Raw genomic sequence first — 9,867 nt, 5'->3', positions numbered from 1 at the left:
CTGGGTCTCCGGACCCCCGAATAGGAAGCTCTGGAGCAGGTAGTCTCAGGTAATTTTCAGGCACATTAAAGTTGGGGAATCGGCTTTCAGCTAGAATAAGAAGATGAGTGTGATACAGCTTGAACCTTCAAAAAAAATGTTTTTTAATTTTAAAGAGAATTTCCTTCTCTTTAAAAATGGCCTCTGTATTTGTAATTTCTAAAACCCTACCAATTTTCATTTTGGTTTAACTTTTTCTAGCAGACCTAACATTTGACAAGGTATTCACAATGAATACAATTTTAATTATGTGGCAGGGCCCTACATACTCAGCGACCTCTGATATGCTCTGAATAAGCCATGCAATTTGTTTGTTTCGTGCTGTCATCGGGAAACAAGTAAAAAAGTCACACAACAACAGGGATTTTATGCTCACTGATTCTCCACGCACCAGAAAGGCCTGGGACCAAGACCCGGAGAGCTGGGCCCTGGGTCCCCCTCGCTGCGCGACCACCCGCACAAGCCCTCACCTTCCCGGGCTCCAGCTCCCTTGAGACCCTCAGCGAAGACCCTGCACATTTTTGCAGTTGTGGAAGTGGTGATGGAGCTCGTGAGCTTGTGTCAGAGTCTACGAGAAACGAAACCTGTGCATATGAACCTGCTCTTAGAAACTCCTGTGGCGTGTGCTCAGAGCACCCGCACGCACAGCTCGCACTAGGGCGCAGCTCTTGTGATCGGTTCTCACTCCTCATTCCTGCCGCACAGGGCCTCGACCACACCTGGGGAAAGTGCTTGTGTGGCCAGTTCAGGAGCTCCCTAACTTCTCTCCCGGTGTCCAGTCCCGTCCCTCTGCACTCCACCGAGGGCGATGCTCTGAATCACAGATTCCTCCTGTGCTTCAGCTCCCTGCAGTCCTGCGTGGCTGTCCCCTGCCTGCAGCCCGAGTCTGGATGCCGGGCAGCTGGATGCAGACGCCCTTGCAGCTCTGGGGAACGTGCCCAGGTTTGCTCCCGGGCTCTTCTCCGTGCTCCCCGTGCCTCCCACCCGAACCCCGCTCGTGTTCCAGGGCTGCCCCAAGTGTGCCATAAAGCTGTCAGGCTTCTGCTTTCTGTCTGGGTTTGCTTTCATCTCTTTGTCTGCCTAACAAACACGATGACACTTTATAATTGTCTCTACTATGTTATCACTTTTGAAAAATATATTTTCCACATGTTTCTTCCCTGATAGATTTTAAGCAAAGTAAAAGCCAGGACTGTTTGACTTACCTTTATACTTTTGGTGCCTCAGACATTGTAGATGTTTGAGAAACAGGTGCAAATTTAAACTCAGGTGTTGAGGAAAACTTTCAAGTACAATTTTAAAAAAAGAAGAACAGAAAACAACTCCCTAACAGAATGTCCTGCCACACATTGATTCACTTTCATCTTGGCTTGACAACCTTCCTTTTCAATACAGGTTACGCGCGTCTAATAAGAGGGCACTGCTTGCCCTCAGTTATTTAGTGTACCCTGAGTGAGCGTGGGGGAAGATGTGGCAGGCGGGCACCAGGTGTACCAGGCAGGCACCAGGTGTACCAGGCGGGTACCAGGTGTGCTGGGCAGGCAGCTCCTACCTGTGAGGTCAGCGCTGGGCCACCAGCCCAGGTCGCAGGCTTTGCAGGTGAACTCATCCTGCACGAACTCGTTTTCCTTGCAGGCAGTGCAAATCCAGCAGCAGCTCACTTCCCCTTTGCGAATGACCTGTAGCAGAGGGAGAGGTCAGATTTCGTAAGGCTGGCTTCCCCAGAAAGACCTGTATTGCAGATCAAGATCTGTTTTCATACTGATATAAAAAAAAAAAGACTTCGAAAAAAGTTTGTATTCTGATGCACCTTAAGAAAGCGGGTTGGGAGCTTCACCTGTGCTCCTTACAGTTCAGATGTGAATGTCAGTTCATTCCAGGCTATGTGTGGAGACTTTTCAATAAGAATTTATTGTATAAAGTGAGATGACCAAGTATTTTAGCAGACTTAAAAAAATAAAGCAGTTTAGTTGTTAATTTTTCTGAGTGCCTCATTTTATAATGGTGTGTTTTAAGCGCACCCATTTTGCTGCTGTCGTGTGTACCATGATGTCAATTCCTTTCATTAAAATATTATTTTTAAATATTTTATTTTTTCTCTTAGAAGCTCCATTTTGTTCTTTTTTTTAAATCCTCCATTTGTCTTCTCATTATATTAATGTTCATTTGAAATCATTTAGCATGCCCTTGTAGTAGGTATTTTACTGTCTCTGGGTGCTGATCTCATCATAAGGTAATTTCTGGGACTATGTCTATTGATGGAGTTTCAGCTCTGGTTATATATCATATTTTTCGCTTTGTCACATCTAAGCATTTTTCACTGGATGCTGCACATTCTGTACACTAAGGGGTAGATTTTTAAAATTTCCTTACGAAGGATTAGACTTGGTTCCCAGGAACACGTTGTGCCCTCTGAGGCTCGTTTCTCGTCCCCTTCAGGCAGGAGGAGAACAGCCTTCACTCCGGGCGCAGCTTTGCCCCGTGTGGGGTGCGGCCCCTCTGGGGCTGCTGCCGAGTGACTGTGTCTTCACCAAGTCCTGCCCCTTTGGCTGGGGGGAGCCGGGCAGGCCCTGGCCCCGTGTGGTCTGCGGCGTGGCTCGGCTCCAGCTCCCCGGCAATGTCTTTTGCGTGGACTCTTAGAATTCCACCCTCCTCTGGTGCAGATCAGGCTTCAGGCAAGGACCAAGGGGAACCCTATGCCAATTCCTGGAACTCGTTTTCCATGTAGGCCCCTCGAGCCTTCAAATTCTACCTACCTCAGCTCTCCTGGACTCTGCATGCAGTCTTCCCGAGACGTCGCCAAGCTCGACACTGCCGAGCTGTCTCTCTCTTGCTGAACCACAGTCAGAAAGCTTCCTCCGGAAGGAAAGTCACGGTGGTTCTAGGTTCAGCTCGCTTTTTCCCTTCTCTGTAGGGTCAGATTCCTGCACTGTTTGCCAATGTGTGAACACAGTTGTTGCATGTATTTCGTCAAGTTTTCTAGCTATTTATAACAGAAGACTGAGTCTGGCCTCTGTTACTCCCTCCTGGTTAGAACACCTTAAAATGATCAAATATTCCAATATATGAAGTCAGGAATTAAACTGTAAATATTGCTATATTTTAAAATCATGCAAACTAAAGTCTTTTTGAGAATAAAACTATCATCTTTCAGATCAGGTTGAATTTCATACAACTCTTTCAAAAGATCAAATTAAATAATATTTCCAGAAAGTAGAAGTTATTTCACTTACAAATAACTTCAGAAAGTAGAATCAAATTAAGACTTTTTGAAAAAAAATACCTGCCCCATAATCAGCATGGGAAATTTACATTGCAAATACTGTATTTTTTCTAAGTCCTAGGAGAAGGTGGAATAAATAAATGAGTACACGCTCTCATTTTAATTTGGATAAGCAAAAGAGCCTCCACGAAGCGCCTCAGTGGATCTTCACTGTGCAGGGAGTTCAGATCTGTGAATTTGCTACTTGCCAAAAATCTTTGTAATCCTGGGTGGACAATGGTGACTCAGTGGCAGAGTTTTTGCCTGCTGCACGGGAGACCGGGGTTTGATTCCCGGTACCTGCCCACGCCAAAAAAAAAAAAAAAAAAATCCTTGTAATCCTGAAATCAATCCTTGGAGTGCTTTTGCAGGCAGTTGTGGTCCTGTGCAGAGAGGTAAAAACTTTGAGTCACCTGACGTACATGAACCCCACTGAGGGGACAAGGTGAGTGTTTTAGTTAACAAGTTGCCAGTACGCAAAGTACCAGAACTGGATGGCTTTTAAAAAGGGGAATTTATTAAGCTGCAAGTTTGCAGTTCTAAGGCCATGAAAATGTCCAAATTAAAGCAAGGCTATAGAAATGTCTAATCTAAGGCACCCAGGGAAAGATACCTTGGTTCAAGAAGGCTGAGGACATTCAGGCTTTCTCTCAGCTGGAAGGGCACATGGTGACATCTGCTAGCTTTCTCTCCAGGCTTTTTCAATGGTTTACCTGGGGCTCTGTCCATTCTGTGGGCTCTCATGGCCCTAAAGTGTTTTCCAGAACAGTTCCTTCTTAAAGGGCTCCAGTAAGCAACCCCACCTGGAATGGGTGGGTCACATCTCCATGGAAACCATCAAAAGCTCCCACCTAGCAATATTGAATGAGGATTAAAGAACTTGGCTTTTTTGGGGTCAACAATAGATTCAAACCAGCACAGTGACTCTGCCTTCTTGTTTCAGCTCTCCCAGTGTAATCAGATGTCCTTTTAGCAGTATATTGACTAGCATAGTTTTAAACTTTTTTTTATGCTTTTCGTTGATGAGTTTGCTGTTTAAAATGGCCCCCAATATTAATGAATCATGAATATATATTAGATAAGGTGTCTTTAGACTGAAAGCACACTTAGAACAAGGCTGGGTGCTGACCATGGATGAAATGTTGTGACCAGAGCATCCCAGGAAGCTGGACCCGTGGGGCCCTGGGGCCCGGCCTGGTGTCGGCAAAGCCTGTGCTCATGAGGACAGAGAAGAGGGTCAGCGCAATCAGCTGCAGCTCTGCAGCCAGCTTCCTCTCCTCCTCTCCCTGTAGGTGAACTCTACTAGCTGGGCACAGGCAAAGAGAAAGGCTGTGCATGCAGGCTGTCTGGGGGAGGTGTTTAAAATGAGCTTTTAGAGCGACTGAAAAGTGAATGAACGAGTAGCAGCTAAGACCTAGAACACAGAATAAAAACCAGCATTGTTAAAATGGAGCCACTTTTATTTCTCCTTGAGGCAGACACCGAGCTGTGCCCCGTGGAGCTTGTCTTTCCTCCTCTCAGCCGCCCTCCCGCTGCAGCTTTGTTACGGCACCAGCCAGGATCTGCGGAGAAGCTGACCCTGCAGGACAACTGAGGGGGAGCCCAGGCCCCAGGGCAGGGCGGGCTGGGGGCTCTGGGGAGAGCGCCCCCTAACCCTAACCCTAACCCTAACCCGAAGTTGTAGGGGTGGCACAGGGTGGAAACGCACTGAGCAATGGACGGAGCCGCCTTGAGGCAGGATTTCCTTCCCCGGGACAGGTCCGTTTTTGCTCTCTAGGCCCCAGTGGGTAGGGTCACCTGCTTTACTTAGAGTCGGTCGACAGCGGATGCCCTTGCCACCCCCAGGTCGCCTTCCAGCAGTGCCCAGGCCAGCTCGGCCACACAGCCAGGCACCTGGGCCTGGCACGTGGACATCCTGCGACCCCACGCCAGCCCTTCCCCGGATATGGGCCTCCTGGTCCTAGAAGTGCCTCCGCTTTCCTCCCTCTCGCGAGAGCACGCACAGCTGCCAAGCCCACTAAGCAGCCCAGGGGCCCCCGGGGAAGGGTCCGGACGCTCTTTCCATTTAGGAACACGGTCTTGGGGTACAGCAAGGTGCCCGGGCCACACGCAGGTGGCACCGGACCAGCACAGAACTGCACTTTCTCCGAAGTCTGATGGGGCGCCGGAGGAGCTGCCCTGCCTCCCCACCCCGAGCTCCTGGACCACACTCACCTCTGTCCAGCCCGGCCTCTGCAGTGGGCCTCGTTCACCCCCAGGAGGGGTTCTGCTGGCCACATGCGAGCTCGCGGCGCCATAGCCCCCATTTGCTGGCTCATTTTGGAAGGAGGTTTTGAGTAGAGCAGACATCATGTCATCTGTGTTTTGCAAGAATTGTTCTGGCCTCTGTGTGTGCATATGTGTGTGTGCATGTGCATGGATGTGTGTGCATGTGCGTGTGTGCATGCTCGCATGTGTGCATTGGCACGGAGCTCACTAAGCAGCACCTGCACAAATACATTTAAGTAAAAGAAGCAGACCCCCTTCCACAAGGCGCTGTCTGCCTTGTCGGGCCGTCCGTGCGCTACTTTCAAGAGGAGACACAGGTATTTCCCGAGCCGCGAGCCCTTCTCAGCATTGCCTAATCTGAAGTTCTCTAATAAGAAAAATACCGTTTGCATTTTATTGCCACAAGTGAGCTTTTTCCTCTAGTTGATTCATACGTAGGTGATAGACATGTTTCATATAAATAACGCTTTTGTTCATCCCCAGCTGTATTGTCAGTAATTTATGCTCTGACCTCCCCAATGTCACAACTGCTTTTGATTGTTTTTATATGTCACAGTGACTGATACTTCTTTTGCATGAGGTACACACAGAAATGGAATAAAGTGTGGTTAATTTTTCTCACAGTGAAATGTTTCTAAGGGCGGCTCTGAGCCGTGGTCAAAGTTTTGCTCTTTCCCTGAGCCTGTCCTGTGGATCCAGGTCCCTGCAGAGCTGGCCCTGCCCGGCACCCTGCCCGGCCTGCACCCCCGGAGCGGCACGGGGTTCCCTGGGGAGGGCCCTCAGCACGGGCCCTGCAAGGGTCCCGCGGGATTCACACCACAGCCAGAAGTTTCCAAAGTCACTTGAGATTTCTCTCAATCAGGTTTTGTTTACAGAAAGGTTGAAAGAAATTAAACAGCATCAAGCGAATATAAAAGGGGGAATGAACTACGAATTAAAAGGAATGTAGACCATCTCTTCAGACAGCACACGGCTGTGAGAGGGGGCCTGAGGACTGGCCTGCCCGGCACACAGCGGTCAGCCGACCAGGGACAGTGCCCTCGGGGCCCCGCAAGAAGGGCCATGTGTGCCCCGAAGCCCCCAGACACTTGTGGGGGCCGAAGGAAGGGCCCCCTTATGGTCCCTCTGCATGCCCACAGCCGGGGGAGCTGCCAGCAGCAGAGAGGAAGAAAAGAGGAGACAGAACAGGGGAGGAGATTTCAGAGGGAATGCCAAGTCAGAGGGGCGGAGGAGAGTGCGATGAGATAAGAAAGCAAAGTAGGGGGACACCACACCCAAATCAGAAGACAGAAGAGAATGTGAGAGCAGGACACGACCTGCAGGCCTGGCCATGTGCGGGCACTGCACGGACCCCCGGGCCTGGCCCCACTCCCGGCTGAGCCCCCACGTGCACTGCACATGGACCCCCGGGCCTGGCCCCACTCCCCGTCTGAGGCCCCATGTGCACTGCACGGACCCCCGGGCCTGGCCCCACTCCCTGGCTGAGCCTCCACATGCACTGCACGGACCCCCGGGCCTGGCCCCACTCCCGGCTGAGCCCCCACGTGCACTGCACATGGACCCCCGGGCCTGGCCCCACTCCCCGTCTGAGCCCCCACGTGCACTGCACATGGACCCCCGGGCCTGGCCCCACTCCCCATCTGAGGCCCCATGTGCACTGCACAGACCCCCGGGCCTGGCCCCACTCCCGGCTGAGCCCCCACGTGCACCCTGCAGACGAGAAGATGGCCTTGGGGTACACGCCCTGTGGACTTGCCCAGCCATCCCACAGGTCCAGTTCCTCCTGGTACCACGATGCCCACAGTGTAAGGGCCACATTTCATTTGGGACATCGCCCAGGGGACAGGATGCCTGGTCTTGTGAGAGGAATGGGGGCAGTACATGAAAATGATGACCCTGCAGGTAAGGGCCCCAAGTCTAAACCCCGGCTAAGTGTCCCACCAGGGGGAGGAAGAGATGCTGAAGCAGAACGATTCTCGCACACTCGCTTACCCGTCCCTCACAGCTTCATTCCCTCACCCACTACTCACTGACCCAGTCAATCACTCACTTGCTTGTTCACTCACTCACACACACTCACCACTCACTCACTTGCTCGCTCATTCACTCTCTCACTTTTACTCATTTGCTCAGTTATCCACTCACTTGCTCACCTAATTGCTCACTCACTAATTCACTCACCCATTAGTTCACTCATTCATTCATTCACTCATTTGCTTTACTCATTCACTTGCTCACTTGCTCTCACTCACCCATTCGCTCACTTATTCATGCACTCGTTCATAATATGCATTCTAGGTGCCGTCTGTGAGTCAGGTGCTACGTGAGGGTGATGGACAATCAGTGAGAAAACACCATGTTCCTGCCCTTGGGGAGTGTGCTGCTTTGAAACTATCATGAACCCCAGAAAAGCCACAGGTGTGTCACAAGATCCCATCTTGTGGGGTCAGACCTATTGTTTAGGGTGGGAAACTCTGATCTGGAGTGCTTCCATGCAGGTGTGACACACCCATTGTAGGTGTGGCCTTTTGACTAGATGGAGATGTGACTCTGCCTATGGAAGGTGGGCCTTGATTAGTTTACTGAAAGCCTTTAAAAGGGGAAACATTGTGGAGAAACCTCAGGTGCAGACGTGTAGAGCACTGCTGCTCCAGAGCTGACAGAGACATGGATGCTGGGAGATGCTTGGAGTGGTGTCAGACAGAGCAGACACCTGGATACAGGTGTTTGGAGATGCAGAGCCCAGCAGATGTCACCACACCCGAGATGAGATGAGATGCTAAGGCTAGGCAAGCCAGAACCCGGAGTTGTGTCCCAGAGGGGGTAAGTGAAGGCTCACACGTGCTTAGGGAGGAAACCACTGGCATCAGCAGCTGGAAACAAGGACCAGCAGCCACCAGCCACGTGCCTTCCCAGTGTTAGATATTGGCCTTCCTTGAGTCAAGGTTTCTTTTCCTGGATGCCTTAGTTTGGACATTTTTCTGGCTGTAGAACTGTAACAAATCCCCTTTGTAAAAGCCATTCCATTTCCGGTATTTCGTATTCTGGCAGCTTTAGCAAATCAATACAGGGACCTTACATGAGAGTGGGTTTTGGAGAGACTAAGGGAAGAAGTGGGTAGGGAGCTGGCCTGGGAGAGGATGAGGCAGGGGAGGCTGGGGAGCCCCCTCTGCACCTACATGACCTTCAGAGAGAAGGCACCCCTTAATGCTGCACTGGGAACCCCAGTAGTGCTGCACCATAAAGATGGCACTCTGGGAGGGGGTGCCTGAAAGAGGGTGGCAGCTCTGCATGTAGCAGCCAGGTAAAGCCTCGCAAGGCTGTCACCCCTGAGTGTGGACCTGAACGGGTAGTGTGGACCTGCTGGAAAAGTGCTCCTGGCAGAGGGGGCGGTGGGCACGAGGCCCGTCACACTCACACTTCTGATGCCCCTCTCCTTGTCCACACGAAGGCTGCATGTCAACAAGCATTTACTGAGAAAAGCCAACAAGCCCTGCTTCCTCCGTGCCCCCTCCAGGGCGTGGCTGCCCTGCTGGCACCCTGCCCTGCCCACACCGCCACCTGTGCCCAGAGCGGTGGGCAGGCTGGGCCTGAAGCTGCGGTGGTCAGACCATCGGCCCCAGGCGGACTGCTGAGCTACTGGGCAGCGCGGGGAGCCGGGGCTGTCGGCCAAGCAGAGCGCCCCGAGAAGGGCACGCCGATCTGGGGGACGCTGTCATCTCGGCCAGGCTCGCAAAGGCCCTCCTCAGCCAGAGAGACAGCGGTGGCCGCACATTCTCCACCCGCACGACGGGGACAAGAGGCTGCAGTGCTGCTCCTGGCTTGCAAAAACGTTCAGTGCACAGGGGGCTGGTGCTGGGCAGATCCGTCGGGCACAAACGCTTCCCGGGCACCAGGAGCCCTGGGTGCACTCGTGGCAGCCTGCGGTGGAACCGCGAGGACAGGCCCGGCGGTCACTGGGTCTGCACCGGCCGTGGGCCTGGGGCTGGGTGGCTTCTCAGAGGACACCAGCGGCCGGGCAGTTCCGGGCGGGGTCACTGCTAATTCCCTCAGCTCCCGGAAGCGCCAACGTGAGCACTGCCCTTGTTCTTGGAAGATGGTTACTGAGGCATCAGGGACTGAAGTTTTGCATTTGTTCCGTACTCTCAAATGTTTCCGGGAAAACTTAGCCGTGGCAGAGGGTAGTGGGGGAGAACCTGCAGAGACTTGAAATTGCTGGATGTAACTAGTGAATATATGGGTTATTATACTATTCTTTAAAGTTTTCTTTTCTGCTGGAAAATGAGTTTCGAGGAGGA

The 9,867-nt window shown here is 51.9% G+C and overlaps 1 protein-coding gene across 1 annotated transcript in view; it reads right to left on the bottom strand.

Annotated features, from left to right (window-relative positions):
• Positions 1–9,867, bottom strand: part of GRM1 (glutamate metabotropic receptor 1) — a 214,618-nt gene that overhangs the window by 34,582 nt on the left and 170,169 nt on the right. The window contains exon 5 of the mRNA XM_077143401.1: positions 1,592–1,718. Coding sequence (XP_076999516.1) covers positions 1,592–1,718 — 127 coding nt within the window. The remainder of the gene's footprint in view (positions 1–1,591; positions 1,719–9,867) is intronic.

The sequence above is a fragment of the Tamandua tetradactyla genome, chromosome 25 (assembly GCF_023851605.1).
Source record: "Tamandua tetradactyla isolate mTamTet1 chromosome 25, mTamTet1.pri, whole genome shotgun sequence".
NCBI classification, from domain to species: domain Eukaryota; kingdom Metazoa; phylum Chordata; class Mammalia; order Pilosa; family Myrmecophagidae; genus Tamandua; species Tamandua tetradactyla.
The sequence above is the reverse complement of the archived record's forward strand: the minus strand, read 5'-3'. Positions and strand labels throughout refer to the sequence as shown.